At 41.6% G+C, this 27201-nt stretch overlaps 1 protein-coding gene across 2 annotated transcripts in view; it reads right to left on the bottom strand.

Annotated features, from left to right (window-relative positions):
- The window catches only part of LOC128654741 (ankyrin repeat domain-containing protein 50), a 118689-nt gene that overhangs the window by 37671 nt on the left and 53817 nt on the right, over window positions 1-27201 (bottom strand). For both annotated transcript variants that reach the window (XM_053708839.1, XM_053708838.1), the window contains exon 3: window positions 9124-9353. In XM_053708839.1, coding sequence (XP_053564814.1) covers window positions 9124-9353 — 230 coding nt within the window. The remainder of the gene's footprint in view (window positions 1-9123; window positions 9354-27201) is intronic.

Here is a 27201-nt window from a genome sequence, read left to right as displayed (position 1 = left end):
TACAGTTAAACACTAAAAAACTCTAAGCCATCTCCGTGGAGATGTTGCCTGTACAACGGCAAAGAGAATGACTGGGGTAGGCGGAGCCTAGGAGGGATCATGTGACCAGCTTTGCTGGGCTCTTTGCCATTTCCTGTTGGGGAAGAGAATATCCCACAAGTAAGGATGACGCCGTGGACCGGACACACCTATGTTGGAGAAAAGGGAAGAGGCCCTGGAACTTGGGATGTAAATATATATTTTTATAGGTATTATGAAGGCTAAGTAGTAGTCATCTAGGTCCTAAGCACCATTAGTACCAACCTAATAGGAATCAGTGGACTATATACATAACTAAGTTAAAAAGGTTTTGCTCTCAGATGCAAAACACCATCTCCCAAATTGTATGATATATAATATGAATTATAAAGTCTGCAAGCCTAATACCTAGTAGAAGTTATTCAGTATGCTTAACAGAGGTCAGGAAGTAACATAAATCCATGTCAGGCTACAACAGTCTTACCCTTTATGTGATATAAAAATGCAGCTAATATGCAGATATATGCCCCCACGCAATATCAAGGTTTGTAGAAAAACCAACATGGCGAACCCTGCCATCTCGGCCGCTGATAGCTGAGTCACCAGAGAGTGCGTAGGTAGCAATATTATACTAGAGGACAAAACAATTTTTTTTTTAAGATAAGCCATCTTGCAAGCTGAGGAAGATTTACTACATGTGGGGATTAGACTACAAAGGGAGACCTAATGATAGTGTACCCTGTGAGCCATATTGTACAAAAACAAGACGAAAACCCGTAGACAACTCCAACTTATTTCCCTGCATGAAACATTCATCATACCTTACTCAATAAAAGAATTAACATTAATAACTTGCCAAAAGAGTGTCCAGAAAAACTGAAGTCAGTCCAAATTGACGCTATTGGGAGCCTTGAATGACAAAGTTTTCAGAAAAATAATAAAGTTAAATCAGAAGCTACCGTAACCATGTCCCTTGCGCTGAATATGCTCAGCACTAAATCTCCAGTTTAAGCAATCCCACACTTAGCCTATTCCGATGCGGTGCTTCTCCCTATGCCCCACAAGTACATTGCCGGTTGTCATTTGGATTAGTCCTAGGGGATCGAAAGTGTCCGTACACAGATAAATAGTATGTTAGGTTCTAGGTTAGATGCTGCATGTAAAGGATGATAATGAAGGGATTATGCTAGGTGGCTGGAGCAGCTTGCAGAAGTGCGATCTGTCATGGCCGCTGCCCGGAAGATACCTTGAGATACTATGTCCGTAGCCTATCTGGGACATCTCATATCCACGTTGAAGACAGATAGATTCAGCCCCCACTTGATCCAATCCCGGATTGGGGGAAAACTCCTTGGGCCTTTCATCTTGTCTTGTGGTAGAAAAAAAAAATTTCACCCGTAAAATCAGAAATATTCATGACAGATCAGGACCAAACAAGGTTTTACCCTTGTACGAAAGCACCAGGAACTTGGACTCAGAGGAAAAATCCACTGTCCACAACGCCCCACGGGCTAGCACAGCGAAGCCAGATATCTTGGCTCCCAGCTAAAAAAACTCCCAGAAATAAAAGAATTGGCTAGCTTAAGAGCCTTAATTCTGTACTGGATCTCAAAAGAGTCTACCAAATTGGAATCAGACAAAACATCGCTTTTACAACTCTGTTCCAATAAGATACCGCACTTGATCCAATGATCCTGAAATGAACAGCTATCCTCTAGGAATCGTAGTTCTCTTAGCCAGAGTAGAAATGCCCTACTACTTTAGGCACTGTGCGCCCTGATATTTAATGGAGACAGCGACAGGAAACATAATTTAAAAAAGAAAAATCAAGAGACGGGGAAAAAATAAACCCTGACTTCTCCCATTCCTGTGAAAAATCTCCTAGCACGATCTGGAACAGGAAAAACATCCACAGAGGAATCCTAGTACTTAAAAAGTTAAATAGATTCTTAGGGATGACAACGACAAATGCATCGGAGTAGCTCCAAAGTAGCCAAAACCTCCTTTAACCATACACAAAGGTGTCCAAGCTTAAGTCTAAAGGATACTACTTCATCATCAGATAAAGGAATTATACTGTCCGAATCTGAGATTTCACCCTCAGAGGCAACCGACATATCCTCCTCATCAGGCTTCTGAGGAAGGGCAACCTGTGTAGCACCTTATTATTTGAATCTCTAATATTCCTCTTGCATTTTCTCTTAATTATAGGAAAGGCAGATAAAGCCACAGATACCGCAGAAGGTACCTGGGCAGTAATTCTGTAGGCAAATAAGCAGAACAGCATCATCCTATGAGACATTGGCTCAGTGGGTAACAATCCATAATGAGTAACGTAATGTGTTACCTAATGTTTTACATGTTGTGATACATTTACAAAATGTGTATCAGGGAAAAAGGGGGTTAAACAACACAGAAACATCCATGCCTACATTCACATGAAAGGACCATAAATAAAAATATGACAATTTTTCTACTTTATTTAACTTAAATTTGCACTGTCCCTTTAAATATTAAACAATATTAGCGCTTCAGGTCGCTAACTAGTTAGTCTAAAAACAAACTCGTACTGCTGAAGCACAATACTAATAAGTGTGGCGGAAAAGACCAAAATATCAAAGAACTCCCTTGCCGGTGTCAATAACCCTCTCAGAGAATTAGCCACCCTTAAGGCCTTAATTCTTTCCTGGATCATGTCGAGGGGACCCTCCACCTCAATCAACTCAGATAAGGAGTCACACCAGTAGGTAGCTGCTCCAGCAACCGCAGCAACAGAAACAAATATCCTGTATGTTGAAACATCTTTCTTAACAGAGTTTCTATCTTCTTATCCATGGGCTCTTTAAACGACAAACTATCCTCAAGTGGGATAGTAGTGCGCTTAGCAAGCGTGGAGTTAGCGCCATCCACCTTGGGGAGTCCGGAAGCTGGGAATAATGTTTTAAAGGAAGAAGGGGAAAATGAAGAACCAATTATTTCCCATTCATTCTTAATAATGTTCACCATCTTTACGACACCCGGAAAAGTCTGTGGTACAACCCTGTCCTCGTAGACCTTTTCTAATTTAGGAATCAAAGGTTCTTCAAGCAATTTAGGATCTGGGACCTCTAAAGTAGCCAAAACTTCCTTTAGCAGAAAGTGTAAATTTTCAATCCTAAATCTAAAGTCTGGTTCCTCCACAGCTGGAGGCTTAGAGGCAGCAGATTCTGACCCAGAAAGAGCATCCTCTGAAGTATCAGAGGTGTCTTCATCAACGGATAATCTTGTATCAGATAAATCCAATAAGCTAGTAGATGACCCCTGGGAAGGATAGCAATATTTGACCTTTCGCTTGTGCTTAGCAGGGCGAGGTAAAGCACTAAAGGCCGCAGACACTGCCTTTTGTAACTGCTCAGTAAAGTCTGGCGGTAAAAGGGCCCCTCCAGATGGAGGATTAGGAGTGCTACGGGAAGCTGCATGTGTATTTGGAGATGACTGTAGGGTGCGCACCTCAGAGGTGGACGGCTCCGTGGTACTAAACATATTAACTTTCTTTGACATGATTACATTATCAAGGCATGTGGAACATAATTGAGCAGGAGGGTATACTGCGGCCTCCTCACAATATAGACAGGTATTAGTACCCTCTAACGCATCAGAATCCTCCATAGCTTGCGCTTATAAAGCAGACTATCGAATAATAAAATAAAATGGCACCTTTATACCCCCAATGGCTGGGGCGCCCCTGCTATAGGAAAAAGCACGCCAAGTCTTTCAGGCTGCAAGGCTTACAAAAACAAAAGTAAAACCTGTACATTCCAACATCTGCCTGAGCCTCATCTCACACATGTCGCAGCATAATCATAATAAATAAAATTAATTATGTGATTAATCCCCCCTGTTCAATAATCCCCTTCCGTAGATATTAACCCTTGATTCCATACAGATAAAAGGAGCCACACTGTGACCCTGTCTTCTTGCGTTATCATATGTGCATAAAAATTGAAACGATCTTACCGGAATCAATGCCGTAGAAAAGTAACACAGCCTCTCAAGTCTTGTAGCATCGCACCTGACATGGACTTGAGTAATGGAAGCAGGCAGTGAAACTCGTCAACATTGATTGCTTAGGAGCTGTTAATACAAGTCTGGATGGATTCACAGAAAGACTCTCCCTGCATCTCCAAACTCTAACATTCGTCAATACTCTCAATGAGAGGCTGACAAGACTTAAACTCCAGTCCCATTTCATTTCGAAGAGTAGATACTCTCCATAAGGAACTACTCTGTATCTTCTGACACTTCTCTGCCAACCTCCTGTGACTAAAGGCAAAGAATGACTGGGATATAAAGAATGTAGGGGGAGTATATAAGCCTTTTGATGGGGTGTCTTTGCCTCCTCCTGGTGGCCAGGTTCAGTATTTCCCAACAGTAAGGAATGATGACGTGGACTCTCCTCATATTAAGAAGAAAATAAGCAGCCTGCAAAATTTATGAAATACGCTGAATGCCCACAATAAGCAAAACTTTAAATCATAATAAAATAATTAACCCCTTAGTCTCCTTAAAGTGAAAGTAAATACTAACGTTTTACAAACGCTAGGATTTACTGTTGAAGCAAACAGGAGGACAGCTTACAAGGTATGAGAGGACACATGCTCCTCACAGAGACCTGTAGAAAGAGAAAGAATCAGAGTAAACCTACTCTGGCTTTCTATACTGGGGCAGCAAGTATGTTAGGAAAATGCAGCAAGGCCCACCTTACAAGTTCCTAACTGCTTTAAAGCCACCACAGCCCTACTGAAGAAACTAACGTGGAGTATGGCTAGACCCAAACTTTGAAAAAGGAGAAAGAACAGAGCACACCTACTCTGGCTTAAAATAATAAAATCTTGATTGAAGTGAAATAAATCCAATGTTCTCAGACACCTAAACTTCACCTCCTCCATGCACTAAAGGCAAAGAAAATGACTGGGGGTTGTGCGAAGGGAAGTGATACTTAACAGTTTGACTGTGATGCTCTTTGCCTCCTCCTGCTGGCCAGGAGTGATATTCCCAACAGTAATTGATGAAGCTGTGGACTGTATCTTAGGAAAGAAACCTACCTTTAGGTTGCATGTATAACCTATATTATATTTAAAATATTCCCTTAATGACATAAGATATTGTTGTTTACACTTCGTCCCATCCCCTCTCCAAACTGTCCCATTTTACAGATACACATATATATAAATAAAAACACATATACAGACTGTATGTTCAGTCCAGAAAAATATATATATGGACCTCTAGGCCTTGTTAGCCTATACATCTGCCCTTCTAGGTTTCTTTAACCTATACATCTGACCCTCTTGGCCATGTTAACCTATACATTTACCCATCTTGGTCTCTGTAACCAATACATCTGCCCCTCTTTGTCTCAGTACCTTATAAGCCAATAAATTTGCCACATAGACCATTGCAACTTCTAAATCTGCACCTCTAGGCATCAGCAAACAATTATTTTGCTCCTTTAGGCCTGGTTAACCTATACATCTGTCCCCCTTTGCTTCATTAAATCCACTTTTGACCTTTGTAACCTACAGTATATATCTTACTTTAGTTACCTATAATCTGTTTTTCTAGGCCTAAGTTACCTATAAATCTGCCCCTCTAAGATTCAGTACCCTATACATCTGTCCTCTAAGCTTCAGTAACCACTACATTTGCTCCCCCAGGCTTAGTACCCTATAAATCTGCTCCTCCAGACCTCAGTAACCTACAAATCTGATCCACCAGACCAGATCTCAGTAACTTATACATCTGCTCACCTGGACTTCAGTAACCTATATTATTATTATAATAAATCTGCTCCTCCGGACCTCAGTAACCTATAAATCTATTCCCCCAGACTCAACCTATAAATCTGGTCCTCCAGACCTCAGTAACGTATACATCTGATCCACCAGACCTCAGTAACCAATACATCTGCTCATCTAAATCTCAGTAACCTATACATCGACTCCCCCAGACTCAACCTATAAATCTGGTCCTCCAGACCTCAGTAACCTATAAATCTGATCCACCAGACCTCAGTAACCTATACATCTGCCCATCTGGACCTCAGTAACCTATAAATCTACTCCCCCAGACTCAACTTATAAATCTGCTCCTGCAGACCTCAGTAACCTATAAATCTGATCCACAAACCCCAGCAACCTAAAATCTGCTCCTCCGGACCTCAGTAACCTATAAATCTGCTCCTGCAGACCTCAAGAACCTATAAATCTGCTCCTATAAGCTTCAGTAACCAATACATTTCTCCCTTAGGCTTAGTACCCTATAAATATGCTCCTCCAAACCTCAGTAACCTATAAATCTCCTCCTGCGGACCTCAGTAACCTATAAATCTGCTCCTGCAGACCTCCGGAACCTATAAATCTGCTCCTCCAGACCGCAGTAACCTATAAATCTGCTCCTGCAGACCTCAGTTACCTATAAAACTGTGGCCAGGGACCTCAGTAACCTATAAATCTATTCCCCCAGACTCAACCTATAAATCTGATCCTCCAGACCTCATTACCCTCTAAATCTGATCCACAAGACCCCAGCAACCTATAAATCTGCTCCTGCAGACCTCAAGAACCTATACATCTGCTGCTCTAAGAGTCATTAACCAATACATTTCTCCCGTAGGCTTAGTACCCTATAAATCTGCTCCTCCAGACCTCAGTAAGCTATAAATCTGATCCACAAGACCTCAGTAACCTATAAATCTCCTCCTCCGGACCTCAGTAACCTATAAATCTGCTCCTCCGGACCTCGGTAACCTATAAATCAGCTCCCGCAGACCTCAGGAACCTATAAATCTGATCCACCAGACCAGACCTCAGTAACCTATACATCTGCTCACCTGGACCTCAGTAACCTATATTATTATTATTATAAATCTGCTCCTCCATACCTCAGTAACCTATAAAACTGTGGCCACTGACCTCAGTAACCTATAAATCTATTCCCTCAGACTCAACCTATTAATCTGATCCTCCAGACCTCAGTAACCTATACATCTGCCCATCTGGACCTCAGTAACCTATAAATCTGATCCACCAGACTCAACTTATAAATCTGCTCCTCCAGACCTCAGTAACCTATAAATATGACTCACAAGACCCCAGCAACCTATAAATCTGCTCCTCCGGACCGCAGTAACCTATAAATCTGCTCCCGCAGACCTCAAGAACCTATAAATCTGCTCCTCTAAGCTTCAGTAACCAATACATTTCTCCCTTAGGCTTCATACCCTATAAATGTGCTCCTCCAGACCTCAGTAAGCTATAAATCTGATCCTCAAGACCTCAGTAACCTATAATTTGGTTTCTCTAGACCTCAGTAAGCTATAAATCTGATCCACAAGACCTCAGTAACCTATAAATCTCCTCCTCCCGATCTGAGTAACTTATAAATCTGCTCCCGCAGACCTCAGGAACCTATAAATCTGCTCCTCCTGACCGCAGTAACCTATAAATCTGCTCCTGCAGACCTCAGGAACCTAAAAATCTGCTCTTCCAGACCTCAGTTACCTATAAATCTGCTCCCGCAGACCTCAGTAACCTATATATCTGCTCACCTGGACCTCAGTAACCTATATTATTATTATAAATCTGCTCCTCCAGACCTCAGTTACCTATAAAACTGCGGCCACGGACTTCAGTAACCTATAAATCTGCTCCCGCAGACCTCACTAAACCTATATATCTGCTCCTCCAGACCCCAGTAACATATAAACTTGCTCCTCCAGACCTCAGCAACCTATAAATCTGCTCCCCCACCTTAGTAACCAATAAATCTACTCCGCCAGCCCTCAGTAAACTATAAATCTGCTCCTACAGACCTCAGAAACCTATAAATCTGCTTATACTGACCTCAGTAACCTATAAATCTGCTCCTGCAGACCTCAGTAACCTATAAATCTGCTCATACTGACCTCAGTAACCTATATATCTGCTCCCCCAGACCTCAGTAACCTATAATCTGCTCCTATAGACCTCAGTAACCTATAAATATGTTCCTATAGACATCAATAGCCTATAAATCTGCTCCCCAGACCATAGTAACCTATAAATATTACCTCCCAGGCTTAGTAACCTTTAATTCTGCTCCACCAGACTTAAATAACCTATAGATCTCCTCCTTCAGACATCAGTAACCTATAAATATTCTCACCCAGTCTTAGTAAACTATAATTCTGCTCCTCAAGACTTCAGTAACCTATAAATCTCCTCCTTCAGACATCAGTAACCTATAAATATCACCCAGGCTTAGTAACCTATAATTCTGGTCCTCCAGACATCAGTAACCAATAAATCTGCTCCTCCAGACGTTAGTAACCTATACATCTGCTCCTCCAGTCCTCAGTGAATAATATATATGCTCCCCCAGCCTTAAATCTACTCTTTCAGACCAAAGAAACCTATAAATCTGTTTCAGGACTTGATGCCTTAGCAGAAAACTCTAGGTTAGAATAATTATAGTTTATAACCTCAATCTGAAATAAGAAAGAGCATAGATGAAACAAACAAATAAATTATAAACTTCCTTTTGTAGGCTGCTATCTCAAACAATACAGAGTTAGAATGTCTTAAATATAGACAGCGCCAGAAAGGAAAAACAATACTGGTGTCTAATAAATATATAATTTATTGATAAAAAATATAACAAATAAAATATGCCACAAATGCCATAAACAAAGTAAGGTAAATGTTGTATAAATCAGTGTATCAATAAATAGGTTAAATATTTTTTAAAAAAAAGATTAAACCAATATAACTCTAACATGCAGAGACAAAAACATTGCTTGCCTGGCCAGGTTTTCAATCTACACTACGCGTTTTAGGGCTCCTCCTGCTTGCCCAGGTGTGTTTGGAATATACTATTTATACCAGGTTGTACACATTTGACTGTAATTATGATCTAATTTTATCTTGACCTTATGTCTAAGAATAATGTGGCCCTTGACCAATCCTGTCATTAATGACCAGCCCATTATATATATGTATATAAAAAAAATAGTGCACCTCTGCTCTAAAACATCATGCATGCTTATTTTAATTTTTCCATTGAACACATGGGAGCTTCAATAATCACCTGAGAACAACCTGGTGACAGTTTTGCTCTGCCTTCGCGTGGAACACACCAGCAGAAGCCATGGTGGAAAAAGCTCATGATGTTTGGCGAGAAGTTCAGCAATGGAACCACTGGGCTCTGTAAACAAGCTGTTGGCATGACAACAGCAGCAAGTCTCATCCAAAGAGTCAACAACGAGCAGTAGGTTCTGTGAAGGAGGTGGTAATGCCAGCAGTGGAAGCAGGATCTTCCTGAAACAGAAGAACACAATTATTCTATCAGACACAAAAACACTGATCCAGAATGTAAGAACACAGCCTTCCCAACAGACAAATGGACATTGACCCAGAACGTAAGAACACAGCCTTCACATCATACACACTGAACGTGACACAGAACATAAGAACACATCCTTCCTATCAGACACATGGACAGTGACCCAGAACATAAGAACACAGTCATCCCATCAGACACACGGACAATAAACAGAACACAAGAACACAGTGACCCAGAACATATTATTATTATCATCAAGTATTTGTAGAGCACCAACAGATTCCGCAGCGCTATGAACATAGGTGTTATACAAAATAATATTTACAGAGGTCAAATGGGTAGAGGGCTCTGCCGAGAGTTGCACTGTTGTAGTCGGCAATGAATGTGAACGACAAACAGCTGGGCTCATAGGCTTACATGCTATGGGGTTTAAGGGGATAGCAGTGGAGATAGGAAGGCTAGTGTAGGTTGTAAAAAGGTATATAAAAAAAGTGTTGCACTAGGACAATTGATATCACACTTTTCACTATAAGCAACTCCATCAAAAGGTAAAATTAAAATAAAGTATAAAGTATTGTGTATACGACGCAAGTCAATTAATTGTATGGCACATTAGTTTCCATTGTTTATTTTATGATACTTTGTATTCAAGATTGGTTTAGTTACATAGTATTGTCAGGTCTAGTTAATGTGAAAGTCAATTTTAAACCATAAAATTAATGCCAACGATTCAGCTTCTAACACAGTATGTAGTCGCTAAGTTAATTTCTTAAAATTCCTTCTTCTTTATTGTATTTCTTGATTTATCTCACATACCGTTTTTTTTTTTTTAACCTCCGCCCACCCGCTCATTTCCTGGATTCTCTAGTTTGCAAGTAAGAGCGGTCCCACCTGCTCTCACGTGTTAAGTCGTGTGCGACACCATGGAACATAATTTTTTGCGCATGCGTTTAGGTGCTGTCTCTGCTGTGATTCATATGAATCACTCAATGTGATCTCAATGTTGAAGAAGTGCGCATGCGTGTCTCATGAACGCGCTTCTATACAGGGAGTGAATTCAATGAGACACGCATGCGTACTTTAAGTTGGGGGTGTGAGTGAGTAAATCCAGATGCCACTGGAGGACCAATCAGAATCCTGAAGATGATATTCTTCATTTACAAATAAATCATTTTTATTTATCCAGGCGGAGGAACAGCTATATATATTTGACGATTGAAAGGTAAAATTATAACTTTATTAATAAATTACGAAAAAATTAATCAATTAAACTCAACCTAATTGTATATGTACTTTGCCATGCTGCATAGAGGTCCTTGATACTTTACTTTTCCTTTAACATTGTATAGTCAATTTTATAACCATTGGGTACTCTGTACTTATATGCATGTTTCTGAACAAGTTTTTTTATATCTTCAGCTGTTTTTAGCGCCCTCACTTATTTTCTACCTATTTTAGAGTAGGTTGTATTCATCCCTGAATGGTAGAGTCTTCAGGGAGTGCTTGAAGCTTTCAGTACTAGGGGAGAGAGTCTTGTGGAGCGAGTTCCACAAGATGGGTGCCAGTCTGGAAAAGTCCTGTAAACGGGAATGTAAGGAGGTAACAAGAGAGGAGGAAACTAGGATATCATGAGCGGAGCAAAGGGGGCAGGAGGGAGAGTATCTGGATACAAGGTCTGAGATGTAGGGGGGAGCAGTGCAGTTGAGAGCTTTGTGTGTCAGAGTGAGAATTTTGTGTTTAATCCTGGAGGCAAGAGGAAGCCAGTGAAGGGATTGGCAAAGAGTTGTAGCAGATGAAGAGCGACGTGTAAGGAAGATGAGCCTGGCAGAGGCATTCATTATGGATTGTAAAAAAGCTACAGAAAGAGGTAACGGGGTAGAGGATGCCCCAGAGAAGGCTACACTAAAGGTACGGTTAGACAAATAGGAAGAGAACCACGAGAGAGCTGTGTCTCAGATGCTGAAGGATTGGAGGGTTTGGAGCAAGAGAGGGTGGTCGACAGTATCAAAGGCTGCAGACAGATCAAGGAGGATAAGCAGAGAGAAGTGACCTTTGGATTTTGCTGTAAGTAGGTCATTGGTAACCTTAACAATAGCTTTTTTGTGGAGTGTAGGGGGTAAAATCCAGATTGCAATGGGTCAAAGAGGGAGTTTAATGTAAGAAAATGGGATAGACATGCATATGCTAGCTTTTCAAGAAGCTTTGAAGCAAGAGGGAGAAGGGAAATAGGACGGTAGTTGGCTGGGGAGGTTGGATTGAGAGAAGGTTGTCAGGGTGCCAGGAATCAGACTGAGACGAGAAGTGCAAAAATAATCACACCTTTATTAATAGCAAAAAATAATAAAAAGTCCACAAGTCAAATAACAAGCCAGGAATCAAAACCAGAGCTGGTAGTCAGACGAGCTGAGTCAGGAGCCAAAGCGAGTAGTCAGACGAGCCGGAGTCAGGAACAAGCCAGAGATCAGGAACCAGGAGGGACGTCAGACAGCCAGGTAATACACAGGAGCTCTCACAAACAGGTCTGAGACAACACAATGGCAAAGCATACTGAACAGAGGCCCTTAAAATAATAAGTGATGACATCACAATTCTGAGACTGCATCCTGTCTCACATGGATGATGTACACCAGTCTGGCCATAAAAGGAAGTGCAGGAAATGAGCAGCATCACACAGTATGCACCAGAGTCAGCAAGAGAGGTGAGTAAAATGGCTGCAGCAGCACATGGCAAACAAAACTGGGAAAAAACCCTGACAGTACCCTCCCCTCAACGACCCTTCCCCTGCGGGAGGACAAAAGGCTTATTGGGGAAACGGGCATGGAAGGCATGGAGGAGGGCGGGAGCATAAACATCAGAGGAGGGAACCCATGAACGCTCCTCCGAACCGTAGCTCCTCCAGTGAACCAAATACTTTACGCGGCCCCTGGACATACAAGAGTCAATGCTGCTGACCTCATACTCCTCATGGTTGTCAACAAAGATAGGATGGGGACAAGGCAACACAGTGGTAAACCGATTACAAACCAATGGTTTCAAGAGGGAGACATGAAAAACATTGGAGATGCGCATTGCAGGAGGAAGATCAAGAGTGTAGGCCACAGGATTGACCCATCGGAGTATTCGAAAAGGACCAACATAACATGGAGCCAGTTTATTGGAAGGCACACGAAGATTCAAGTTGCGGGAGGACAGCCAAACTCTCTCACCAACCTGGTAGGAAAGCGCGGGCAGACGCCTACGATCAGCCTGGAACTTTTGGCGCTGCATAGAACGATGAAGGCAATCCTGAATCTGTACCCACGTGGAACGGAGTTGCCAGAGATGCTCCTCCAAAGGCGGAATACCCTGAGACATGAATGAATCGGGCAACAAGGATGGTTGAAACCCATAATTTGCCATGAACGGGGATAACTTGGAGGAAGCATTAATAGCACTATTACGAGCAAACGCTGCCCAAAGTAACAGTTCAGACCAATTATTGTGGTGATCTGAGACATAGCAATGGAGGAACTGTTCCAGAGTTGATTAGACCGTTCCACAGCCCCATTGGATTGAGGGTGATATGCCGAGGAGAAGGAAAGCTGGATCCCCATTTGAGCACAAAAGGAACGCCAAAATCTGGAGACAAACTGGCTACCCCGGTACGACACTATCTCCTTGGGTGACCCATGTAAACGGAAGACCTCCCGGGCAAAAATTGAAGCAAGCTCCATTTTAGAAAAACGGTCAACCACCATAAGGATAACAGTTTTGCCATTGGAAAAAGGGAGCTCGACAATGAAGTCCATTGAAAGATGTGTCCAAGGACGCTCACCATTAGCAATAGGGTGAAGAAGTCCCAAAGGAAGACGTTGAGGAGTCTTATTCTGTGCACAAACTGAGCAGGAGGCTACATACGCAGCAACATCAGAATGAAGACCTGGCCACCAGAATTGTCGAGTGACACACCAAATCATTTGGTTCTTGCATGGGTGACCTGCGGCTTTAGGATAGTGGTAAGTGTGCAAAAGTTTAGTTCGAAGATTCTCAGAAACAAAACACTTACCACTAGGTTTCTCAGGAGGTGCATTGGTATGTGCAGCCAGGATCTCCTCCCCCAAGGGAGAAGTCAAATTAGTACGTATGGTAGCCAAAATATGGTCAGGAGGTATAACTGGAGTAGGTACAGACTTCTCCTTGGACAGAGGGAAAAATTGTCGAAAGAGGGCATCAGCCCTAACATTCTTACTACCAGGCAAGTAGGAGACCACATAATTAAACAGAGACAAAAATAGCGCACTTCTGGCCTGTCGGACAGATAAGTTAAATTCTTGTGGTCAGTAAGAATGAGCACTGGCAAGCTAGTACCCTCGAGAAGATGCCTCCATTCCTTGAGTGCCAAAATTATGGCCAGTAATTCCCTATCGCCAATTTCATAATTGCACTCCGCTGGAGACAATTTCTTAGAGAAGAAACCACACGGATGCAAGGAACCGTCAGGCGTAGGACGTTGAGACAAGAGGGCACATACTCCAGTCTCAGATGCATCGACCTCAAGAGCAAAAGGCAGGACAGGGCTAGAATGAGCCAGAACTGGAGCGGCAGCAAAGGCAGTCTTAAGACTATCAAAGGCCTTAATGGCAGTAGGTGACCAATGGAGTGGATCATTCTCTTTACGGGTCATGTCTGTGATAGGTTTGACCAAGGAAGAAAAGTTTTTAATAAACTTTTTATAGTAATTGGCGAACCCCAAAAAACGTTGAATAGACCGAAGACCAACTGGGCGAGGCCACTGCAGAACTGCAGATAACTTGTCAGGATCCATGGAGAACCCTGCAATGGAGATAACATAACCTAGGAAGGTTACTTGAGTCTGATGGAACTCACATTTCTCGAGTTTACAAAACAGGCTGTCCTCACGTAGTCTCTGAAGAACCCATGTAACATCAGAAAGATGAGCCTCAAGTGTGGGTGAGTGTATGAGGATGTCGTCCAAGTACACCACAACACACTGTTGCAACATATCTCGTAGGACATCATTAATAAATTCCTGAAAAACAGCAGGAGCATTACATAGGCCAAAGGGCATTACAAGATACTCATAATGCCCGCTCCTGGTGTTAAATGCTGTTTTCCATTCGTGGCCCTCCTTGATCCTAACGAGATTGTACGCTCCTCTCAAATCAAGTTTAGTAAAGACCGTAGCTCCCTTGAGGCGGTCAAAGAGTTCCGTAATGAGCGGAATAGGGTAAGCATTCTTAATGGTTAGATGATTAAGACCCCCATAATCGATGCATGGTCTTAACTCACCACCCTTCTTCTTCACAAAGAAGAACCCAGCCCCTGCAGGAGAGCAGGATTTGCGGATGATCCCCCGTGACAGAGCATCGGCAACATACTCCTCCATAGCACAATTCTCCGCAACAGACAGAGGGTAAACCCAGCCCCGAGGAGGAATGGCTCCGGCTTGCAGGTCTATGGCACAATCGTAAGACCGGTGAGGAGGCAACTTCCCGGCACGCACCTTGTCAAAAACGTCTAGGAACTCTCTGTACTCCTCTGGCAATTGAGATACAGAAGAAGTGCACAAGACTTTAACTGGTTTCCGAAGGCAAGAGGAAATACATTGCGGAGACCACAACAAAATTTCGGACCTGCGCCAGTCGAGACTGGGATTGTGCTTTTGGAGCCAGGGATTACCCAGAACAACCGGAAAATGCGGAGAGTTTATCACCTGGAACTGGAGGGTTTCAAAATGGAGAGCCCCAACAGCCATGGATAACGGAGCAGTTTCATGAGTAACGAGTGCGGGCTGAAGGGGCCTGCCATCAATGGCCTCAATAGCAAGCGGACGGACCGAGGCAAAACGGAATAGAGTGCTTTGATACAAAAGTACTGTCAATGAAATAGCCCGTAGCACTGGAGTCAACAAGAGCCTGGGTGACTATGGAAGAGTCCAACCAGGAAAGGACAACCGTGACCAAAGGTTTCTCCTTTAGCGGTTCCAGGGACGAGGATAAACCACCCAAGGTCTGCCCCCGACAGGACCTTAGGTGTGAGCGTTTCCCGGACTTGTAGGACAAGACTTCAAAAGGTGGCCCTGTAACCCACAATAGAGGCAGAGCCCCTACCTCCTCCTAAAGGCCCTCTCCGCCGTGGAGAGACGCGTGAATCCCAACTGCATCGGCTCAGCAGTACCTGGTGACTCAGGACCAGGAGGCATGGGAGGAGAGGGAGGCATGGGTGGGAACGAACACGTAGGAGACAACGGAACAGGAGGCTTCCGCAAGCGCTCCTTGAAAGAGGGCCTCTCACTTAGTCTGATGTCAATTAGGATCAAAAAAGACACCAATGCCTCAAGATCTTCTGGTAAATCTCTGGCAGCAACTTCGTCTTTAATCGCATCAGAGAGCCCATGAAAGAAGGCGGCAACAAGGGCTTCATTGTTCCAACCTACCTCTGTGGCAAGCGTACGGAACTCAATGGCATACTGAGCAACAGATCTTGTACCTTGCTGAATGGACGAGTCGTTTAGCAGCAGAGGAAGAGCGAGCCGGAACATCAAATACCCTTCGAAAAGAGGCCACAAATTCAGGGTAATTTGAAATCACAGGTTTATTAGTCTCCCACAAGGGATTACCCAGGCAAGAGCTGTGTGAGAGAGTAACGAGATGAGAAATCCCACCTTAGCTCTGTCAGAGGGAAACGCCTGAACATCTCAAAGTAAATGCCCACCTAGTTCAAAAACCCTCTGCACTGATTAGGATCGCCTCCATAATGCTGAGGTAGAGGACATGCTCCTGGTAGGACTAGGTGCAGCAGCGGAAACAGGAGCAGCCATAACTTGCAGGACACTTTGGTCCAAATGTGCAGTGCGAGTCAGCAGGGTTTGCAGGGCTAGTGCAAATTGATCCAAGCGGTGATCCTGTTCATCCATTCTGAAAATTATGGCAGGTAAAGGTGGATTATTAGCACCATCAGGATTCATGGCCCTTGCGTAATGTCAGGGTGCCATGAATCAGACTGAGACAAGAAGTGAAAAAATAATCAAACCTTTATTAATAGCAAAAAATAATAAAAAGTACGAGCCAGAATCAGGAACAAGGAGAACAGCAGAGTCAGGAACAAGCCAGAGATCAGGAACCAGGAGGGACGTCAGATAGCCAGGTAATACACAGGAGCTCTCACAAACAGGTCTGAGACAACACAAGGGCAAAGCATACTGAGACTTGCGTCCTGTCTCACACAGATGATGTACATCAGTCTGGCCATAAAAGGAAGTGCAGGAAATGAGCAGCATCACACAGTATGCACCAGAGTCATCAAGAGAGGTGAGTAAAATGGCTGCCAGCAGCACATGGCAAACAAAACAGGGAAAAAACCCTGACAAAGGTTTTTTGAGGATAGGTGTGACCAGTGCATGTTTAAGAGATGAGGCAAATATACCAGTGCTGAGGGAGAGATTGAAGATGTGTGTGAGTATAGGGGTAAGGGTAGAAGAGAGGAAGGGGAGTAGCTGTAAGAGGATGGGTTCGAGGGTACAGGTAGTGAGGTGAGACGATAGTATAAGGGAAGAAACCTCTTCCTCTGTAAGAAGGGCAAAAGATCTACATTTATGACTATGTGGGTTTTAAATGATTGTGAGCTTTTGTGGGGGGTGGGAGACCGATAGTATGTTGAGAGCTGATTTCATTTCTGATCGAGTCGATTTTGTTGTTGAAGTAGCTGGAAAAATCTTGAGCTGAGAGAGAAGTTGTAGTGGGAGGTGGGGTGGGTGGAGAAGAGTATTGAATGTGAAGAACCGACATTTTGGGTTTGAAGAACAAGTAGAGATAAGAGTAGAGAAGTAGTGTTGCTTATATAGATTAAGGGCAGAATAGTAAGAGTTCTAGATGAACTTATAGTGAAGAAAGTCAGCTGAACTCAGAGATTTCCTCCAGTGTTATGGGAACATCTGCGTAGGTACAGTGTCAGAGGAGCATGCCAGGGCTGAGGATGTGTGTGTATGATTTCCCAGCTTGAAGAACCTTTCTCCCAAAAGAAAACTCAGCTGAGGCAAAAATATCAAATTTGAAAATTTTTGAAAAAGTATACGGAGCAGACCAATTTGCGGCCTTGCAAATCAGTTCCACAGAAGCTTCATGTTTGAAACCCAATAAGAAGAAACAGATCTAGTGGAATGAGCTGTAATTCTCTCCGGAAGCTGCTGACCAGCAGCCACACAAGCAAAAACGAATTATACTTCTCAACCAGAGAGAAAGAGAAGTAGCAGAAGCCTTCTGACCCTTACGCTTCCCTGAGAAACAAACAAACAGGGCAAAAGACTGGCAAAAATCCTTAGTCACCTGTAGGAGGAAATTTAGAGCACGCACAACATCCAAGTTGTGCAACAGACAATCTTTATGACAGGAAGGATTGGTACAGAGAGAAGGAACAACAATTTCTATCAGAAACCACTTTAGAGAGAAACCTTAATTTAGAGTGAAGAACCACCTTATCCGCATGAAAGAAAAGGTATGGTGAATCACACTGCAAGCCAAGAGTTCCGAAACTCCCCGAGCAGAAGAGATAGCAATAAGAAACAAAACCTTTCAAGATAAAAACTTACGGCTAGATTTAGAGTTGGGCGGTAGCCGTGAAAACCAGCGTTAAAGGCTCCTAACGCTGGTTTTTATAGCCCTCTGCTATTTGGAGTCAGTCAGGAAAGGGTCTAACGCTCACTTTACAGCTGTGACTTTTCCATACCGCAGATCCCCCTACGCCATTTGCGTATCCTATCTTTTCAATGGGATCTTTCTAACGCCGGTATTTAGAGTCGTGGCTGAAGTGAGCGTTAGAAATCTAACGACAAAACTCCAGCCGCAGAAAAAAAACAGGAGTTAAGAGCTTTCTGGGCTAACGCCGGTTTATAAAGCTCTTAACTACTGTGCTCTAAAGTACACTAACACCCATAAACTACCTATGTACCCCTAAACCGAGGTCCCCCCACATCGCCGCCACTCTATTAAATTTTTTAACCCCTAATCTGCCGCTCCGTACACCGCCGTCAGCTAAGTTATCCGTATGTACCCCTAATCTGCTGCCCCTAATACCGCCGACCCCTATATTATATTTATTAACCCCTAATCTGCCCCCCCCCCCAACGTCGCCGCCACCTACCTACACTTATTAAGCCCTAATCTGCCGAGCGGACTGCACCGCTACTATAATAAAGTTATTAACCCCTAATCCGCCTCACTCCCGCCTCAATAACCCTATAATAAATAGTATTAACCCCTAATCTGACCTCCCTAACATCGCCGACACCTAACTTCAAACATTAACCCCTAATCTGCCGACCGGAGCTCACCGCTATTCTAATAAATTTTTTAACCCCTAAAGCTAAGTCTAACCCTAACACTAACACCCCCCTAAGTTAAATATAATTTTTATCTAACTAAATAAATTAACTCTTATTATATAAATTATTCCTATTTAAAGCTAAATACTTACCTGTAAAATAAATCATAATATAGCTACAATATAAATTATAATTATATTGTAGCTATTTTAGGATTAATATTTATTTTACAGGCAACTTTGTAATTATTTTAACCAGGTACAATAGCTAAAATAATTAAAATAATTACAAAATTACCTGTAAAATAAATCCTAACCTAAGTTACAATTAAACCTAACACTACACTATCAATAAATTAATTAAATAAAATACCTACGAGGGGGCATGTCCGGACCGCGACTCTACACAGTCGCACTTCTCCTGAGCTCTTACAGAGATCTTGATACCCGCCGGTAAAAAAGAAATTTTACAGCAAGGATTTATAACCATCTGTTTACTTGAGCAAATCTGCTAGTTAGCACTTGAATTTTGGGTAAATTTGTGCTGTATTCTTGAAGTTTGAGCCCAGCACCGGACGAAGGAGGCCTAGAGCGGCGGCTCATACATAGGCAGCGCCACCCCCCTCGAGAATACTAGCTAAAAAGTGCCCGAAGTACAGAATACATTATTATTAATTTCTCATCCTCCATAGCAAAGATGGCTGCCACACAGGAAATAGGTCGGCAAACACGCATTGACCACAGCATGGAAAAGCTAGAATGCTGCTTCCAAACCCTGCTTGCGGGGGTTCCATGGGACTTTTTCATGCAGGCCTATCACGGGCAACATCAGCTCGATCAGCCTGATATCAGCACCAGCGCAGATCCTAGCCAAGATGTGTCTAAGGTTGCCGTGCCTCCATTGATACCCACACGCACAGTAAGACCTCTGCGCCCTGCACCACAATTGACAAGCCGCGTGGCGGGAGTCAACAAGAAGGACTGCTTAGACTATGCAGGCGATACCGAACTTTCGACTGGGAAACTAACTGACACCGCAGTGATTAACAGCACTTATGCAACAGAACGGATGGCAGCTGGTGCGGCTCTAGAGCTCCTAATGCCGGATGGGATCTCGACGGGGTTCATGTCGGTGCGGGGGACCGGGGGGGACTCCCGTGCTGCCCTGTGCTCCAAGATGACTTCCACTCCAGCAAGCCCTCCCAAACTAAATAAATCTGGGCTCTTAATTAATTGGACGGACTCTGCCCCAACCTGGAAAATTGAAAGTGGACATCGACTCAAAAATTACCTCCTCCGGCCGCCGCCATATTCGTGGCTCAGGTGATCGGGACTGGGATGTTGGGACGGTGTTTTCTCTCGTGGTCTGTATGTTGGAACTTGGTCCTGAAACTTAGTATAAACTCTCTTCTGGCATACAAGGTTTATTGTGCGCTAGGGGAGAGATCCGAGTACTCTCAACTTGTTCAATTAAATGTTACCCATTAATGTAGAGCAACTGTTTATATATTTTATCTCACAATGGCATAGTTATAAGGATAGAATATAATGTAATCTAGTTATTTATACTGCCATGCCGGGGAGGTCCCTTTGAAGTCTTTACTCATCTACTCAGCCTGCTTCCTGCGGCTTACGGCCGGAGCCGGGGAAGGGGTTATACTCTGCCTCAAGGGGCACAGGGATCTGTCCTTGACTACAGAGGTTATGGTTTCAATGATAAGTCTATTGTGTTTGCTCACGTTGTATTGTGTTCTTTATATGTACTACACTCATATTTTGAATCAGTGCATTGTATATTTGCATCTAATCTCGTATAGTTGACACTGCAACTTTTATAAAGTCCTTAATCTCCTCTGTATGTTTTCTGGGGGTTTAGTGGGGGGGCCCTTAGGAGACATCCTACAATATATAATTAAAATAAGGGCTTTAGATTCAAAGTGTTGCACTGCCCACAAGTAAATAGAGTAATAGAACAATTAATCATCTATCCCATCCATATATATCTGAAAATCCATAGAGTATGGCGTCTATCACCCAACACACAGCCTATAACGCACTTCATTAGGGGAGCGGGGCGGCTCAGTATGTCCCCTTGAAATTATGCTGACACTAACTGCTATCCCAGAGATACTAGAGGCATATTTGGATATCTATTACTACTGCAACCCAATATGTAGGGCCTGATTTTAATTTCAATTGTGCTAATGTAAGGATTCCAGTCCTGCTTTTACTTTTTGCCTCAACTCACCTTCCTCACCTGTACTTAAGGCATCACCCCGCCCCAAACAAGTGCTTAGTTGTTGAGTATTGTTTGCTGAAACCAGTGCTCTCTTTCTTATAAGCTATATACTTATCAAAAGAAGATTTACTTCTACTACTTTAACATTTGGATTTACAAATACCAGCTGCAGTTTGGTCACAAAGGGACTAATAACAACTAGTCTCATTCATCCTGAAGATTGCTATTCCAAGAAGTATTAAGTTATTCAACTCCACATCTCTACAGGAATTGCTATCTAATTTCCAACAGGAGGATTCTACCAACTACTACTACGGTATTTGTATCAAAACTAATTTACCTTGGATGCCTTAAGTAACGGCTAATTACAAATTTCATGTTTCCTTTTGAACTTATGTAAATTGACTTTGTCTCTCAGAAATTACTTTGATTGCAACGTATGTTTTATTTAATTCTATGAACTTCCTTTGATACATTCTCATACCGGACAGTAACGGACTTTATGTGACGTCACACAGCTTCATACATCTCAGTGTGCCATACAGCTCCTTACAACTCAGCGTGTCTCACAGCTCCATTTACAATCACTAGTCTGTGTTCAGATAACCACGCTGCAAGCATTACTCTGTGTGCTGTGTCTCGCAGCAGGTCACGCCCCTGTCAGCAGCTGCAGTCTGTGTGTCTCACATCTCTCATGCCTCAGTGCTTACTACAATGAACACTATCTCTCACATTTGGGTTTGAGCACAATTATTGTCAAAAGTTGTTATTAATAATAATACTTATTTTCAGCCTCTAAATATTTATATGGTATAACGATATTATATAACCATATAAAGACTTACTGCCATTACTTAAAAAAAATCACTCTGAATAAAACAGTCTATGCTGATATAATAGCCTGTACTTCAGTTGTGAAACAAAAATAATTTATTTAGACTCTGCAGTTGTGATTCAAATAACCAAGGAACCTGATATATGACATTTTCCATGATCTCCTTGACACATGTGTTGTTGTCTACCTAGATGACATTTTAATCTATTCCACAAATCTAGAAGAACATATCAAACATGTTAGTTGGGTTTTAGCAAGACTCCAAGTCCATCGGCTATACGCCAAATTGGAAAAATGTATTTTCCACACCAACAAAATAGAGTTCCTGGGTTACTCCATCAGCCCAAATGGGATTCAAATGCAAGATAACAAAGTGGAAGCAGTAAAATCATGGCCCACACCTTCAACACGGAAAGAACTACAAAAGTTTCTTGGTTTCAGTAACTATTACAGAAAGTTCATTCGCAATTTTTCTAAAATTGCAAAACCTCTGACTAAATTAACTAGTGCTAATTGCTCTTTCCAGTGGACTAAAGAACAGGATGATGCGTTCAACTTCCTAAAGAATTCCTTTTCATCTGCCCCCATTCTGAAATATCCTGATCCAAACCTTCAATATACCCTAGAGGTGGATTCTTCAGATTATGCTCTTGGCGCTGTCCTCTCCCAAAGACAGTCTCCTACAGAACCACTACACCCAGTTGGGTTCTATTCAAAAATTATGACTCCAGCAGAGATCAATTATTCCATTGGGGACAAGGAACTTCTAGCCATTAAAAGAGCCTTCGAATTCTGGAGACATCTCCTTGAAGGTACCTCCCTACCTATAGTGATTTATACGGATCACCGGAATTTGGAATATCTACAAAATAATAAAACTTTATCTGGACGTCAAGTGAGATGGAGTCTCTACTTTAGTCGTTTCAATTTCCAAATCATGTACAGGCCGGGTTCAAAAAATGGGAAGGCAGATGCACTCTCTCGACGAGATCCAAGACCTATACAGGAAGACTCTCCTACTAGCATTCTTCCCCCTACTCGATTCCTTGCTATCCTATCTCAACAGGATAAGGAATACCAATCTGATCTTTCTTCAGAAGACCAAACCCTACTAGATAGCCTAACCCTCCAGGATGGTTTTTACTTCCATGGTTCTAAACTTTATATTCCAGAACGTTTCAGACAGAAAATAATCAAAGATCATCATGACCCTCCACTAATTGGTCATCCAGGAATCAAACGTACACATGAGCTCATCTCCAGAAGTTACTGGTGGCCATCGATGAAAACCAGTATAAAGGAATATATACAACATTGTACAACCTGTACAGTATCAAAACCAGAAAGGAGACCTCCCTATGGCTATTTAATTCCTTTGGAAGTACCGGAATCTCCTTGGTCTCATTTGGGAATGGATTTTATAGTTGATCTACCACCTAGTTCTGGACAAACCACCATTTTAGTTGTTACCGATCATTTTACTAAAATGGCACATTTTATTCCTTTTCATAAGTTACCCACTTCCATTGAAACAGCATATTTATTTCTAAACCACATTGTACGATACCACGGGTTACCATCCATTTTAACTACTGATAGAGGAACCCAATTCACCTCACGCTTCTGGAAAGCACTCACTAAAGCACTCCAAATCGATCAAAGGTTAAGCACAGCCTTCCACCCTCAGACTAATGGCCAAACTGAGAGACTCAATCAGTGGCTTGAGCAATATCTACGTTGCTATTGCTCATATCATCAAAATAAATGGACTTCCTTTCTCTCCATGGCTGAATTTGCCTATAACAATACCATTAACAGCACTACAAATTACTCCCCCTTTTTCGCCAATTATGGTTTTAATCCAAGATTCACTATCCAAACGACTTCTACACATGACTCACCATCTGTTGATGTGCTAACACAAAACATAGCTGAAAATTTCCTACATTTACGAGATAACATCAAACAAGCTCAGGCTTCTCAGAAGAAATTTTATGATTTACGTCGTAGAGCTTCTCCGAAATATTCTATAGGGGACTATGTTTGGTTATCTTCCAAAAACATTAAAATGCACTTACCAAGTAAAAAATTGGCTGGGTTGTTCCTTGGCCCATTCAAAATTCTACACATCATCAATGAAAATGCCGTCAGGCTTGATCTACCTGATTCTTTACCCATCCACCCAACTTTCCATGTATCATTATTGAAACCCTACTTGGGAGATAAACCTGATGTACCTCTTCTACCCCCTTCTCCTATTCAATTGGGCACTGATGTCTATGAAGTTTATGATCTTTTGGACTCAAGATTTTATAATGGGGAATTACAGTATCTGGTCCGATGGAAAGGGTTCGCCCCAGAGGATGATACTTGGGAACCTCATGCACACATTAATGCTCCAAAGCTTATTGCTCGTTTTCATAGACGATATCCAAACAGACCTAAATTCCAACCCGTGGTCGGCTTGCTTGAGGGGGGGGATCTGTAAGGATTCCAGTCCTGCTTTTACTTTTTGCCTCAACTCACCTTCCTCACCTGTACTTAAGGCATCACCCCGCCCCAAACAAGTGCTTAGTTGTTGAGTATTGTTTGCTGAAACCAGTGCTCTCTTTCTTATAAGCTATATACTTATCAAAAGAAGATTTACTTCTACTACTTTAACATTTGGATTTACAAATACCAGCTGCAGTTTGGTCACAAAGGGACTAATAACAACTAGTCTCATTCATCCTGAAGATTGCTATTCCAAGAAGTATTAAGTTATTCAACTCCACATCTCTACAGGAATTGCTATCTAATTTCCAACAGGAGGATTCTACCAACTACTACTACGGTATTTGTATCAAAACTAATTTACCTTGGATGCCTTAAGTAACGGCTAATTACAAATTTCATGTTTCCTTTTGAACTTATGTAAATTGACTTTGTCTCTCAGAAATTACTTTGATTGCAACGTATGTTTTATTTAATTCTATGAACTTCCTTTGATACATTCTCATACCGGACAGTAACGGACTTTATGTGACGTCACACAGCTTCATACATCTCAGTGTGCCATACAGCTCCTTACAACTCAGCGTGTCTCACAGCTCCATTTACAATCACTAGTCTGTGTTCAGATAACCACGCTGCAAGCATTACTCTGTGTGCTGTGTCTCGCAGCAGGTCACGCCCCTGTCAGCAGCTGCAGTCTGTGTGTCTCACATCTCTCATGCCTCAGTGCTTACTACAATGAACACTATCTCTCACATTTGGGTTTGAGCACAATTATTGTCAAAAGTTGTTATTAATAATAATACTTATTTTCAGCCTCTAAATATTTATATGGTATAACGATATTATATAACCATATAAAGACTTACTGCCATTACTTAAAAAAAATCACTCTGAATAAAACAGTCTATGCTGATATAATAGCCTGTACTTCAGTTGTGAAACAAAAATAATTTATTTAGACTCTGCAGTTGTGATTCAAATAACCAAGGAACCTGATAGCTAATGATTACACATAACAAAGGAGTTCCCAGTTAAGGCTCATGCATCTTCCATTTTCTTATTTAAAGACAGGAATGTCATTACAGCAATATTAGTTCAGAGATGCATTTTTTTTTCTTTTCTGTTTTTCGTTTCTTTTGTCTAACCCCCTATAATGTAATGTTGTCATATCTGAGATCCAAGAGTGATCTACTAAGTTAAGATAAGGGGAGAAAATGTGGGGGAAAGCTACTCTATCTTAGGTGCATTGTAACCCCTCATATATATAATGTATATAAGTATTGATGTTTGTAACATGCATCCTATGTTTGTAAAACAATTTTTCTACCCTCAATAAAAATATTAAATCTAAATAAAATACCTACAATTATCTACAATTAAACCTAACACTACACTATCAATAAATTAATTAAATACAATACCTACAAATAACTACAATTAAACCTAACACTACACTATCAATAAATAAATTAAATACAATTGCTACAAATAACTACAATTAAATAAACTAACTAAAGTACAAAAAATAAAAAAGAACTAAGTTACAAAAAATAAAAAAATATTTACAAACATTAGAAAAATATTACAACAATTTTAAACTAATTACACCTACTCTAAGCCCCCTAATAAAATAACAAAGACCCCCAAAATAAAAAAATGCCCTACCCTATTCTAAATTTAAAAAGTTCAAAGCTCTTTTACCTCTTCCTCTGTAACAGGGGCAAAAGATCTACATTTATGACTATGTGGGTTTTAAATGATTGTGAGCTTTTGTGGGCCCCGCAAATGGACCTTTTCAGGGCTGGTAAGGTAAAAGAGCTTTGAACTTTAGTAATTTAGAATAGGGTAGGGCATTTTTTTATTTTGGGGGTCTTTGTTATTTTATTAGGGGGCTTAGAGTAGGTGTAATTAGTTTAAAATTGTTGTAATATTTTTCTAATGTTTGTAAATATTTTTTTATTTTTTTGTAACTTAGTTCTTTTTTATTTTTTGTACTTTAGTTAGTTTATTTAATTGTAGTTATTTGTAGGTATTGTATTTAATTAATTTATTGATAGGGTAGTGTTAGGTTTAATTGTAACTTAGGTTAGGATTTATTTTACAGGTAATTTGTAATTATTTTAACTAGGTAACTATTAAATAGTTATTAACTATTTAATAGCTATTGTACCTGGTTAATATAATTACAAAGTTGCCTGTAAAATAAATATTAATCCTAAAATAGCTACAATATAATTATAATTTATATTGTAGCTATATTAGGATTTATTTTACAGGTAAGTATTTAGCTTTAAATAGGAATTATTTATTTAATAAGAGTTAATTTATTTCGTTAGATTTAAATTATATTTAACTTAGGGGGGTGTTAGTGTTAGGGTTAGACTTAGCTTTAAGGGTTAATACATTTATTATAGTAGCGGTGAGCTCCGGTCGGCAGATTAGGGGTTAATTATTGTAGGTAGCTGGCGACGTTGTGGGGGGCAGATTAGGGGTTAATAAATATAATATAGGGGCCGCCGGTGTTAGTGGCAGCAGATTAGGGGTACATAACTATAATGTATGTTGCGGCGGTGTACGGAGCGGCAGATTAGGGGTTAATAATAATATGCAGGTGTCAGCGATAGCGGGGGCAGCAGATTAGGGGTTAATAAATATAACATAGTGGTTGGCGATGTTAGGGGCAGCAGATTAGGGGTACATAGGGATAACGTAGCTGGCGGCGGTGTATGGAGCGGCAGATTAGGGGTTAATAATAATATGCAGGTGTCAGCGATAGCGGGGGCGGCAGATTAGGGGTTAATAAATATAACATAGTGGTCGGCGATGTTAGGGGCAGCAGATTAGGGGTACATAGGGATAACGTAGCTGGCGGCGGTGTATGGAGTGGCAGATTAGGGGTTAATAATAATATGCAGGGGTCAGCGATAGCGGGGGC

This window comes from Bombina bombina, chromosome 3 (assembly GCF_027579735.1).
Source record: "Bombina bombina isolate aBomBom1 chromosome 3, aBomBom1.pri, whole genome shotgun sequence".
NCBI classification, from domain to species: Eukaryota; Metazoa; Chordata; class Amphibia; order Anura; family Bombinatoridae; genus Bombina; species Bombina bombina.
This window is presented reverse-complemented; position numbering and strand designations above follow the sequence as displayed.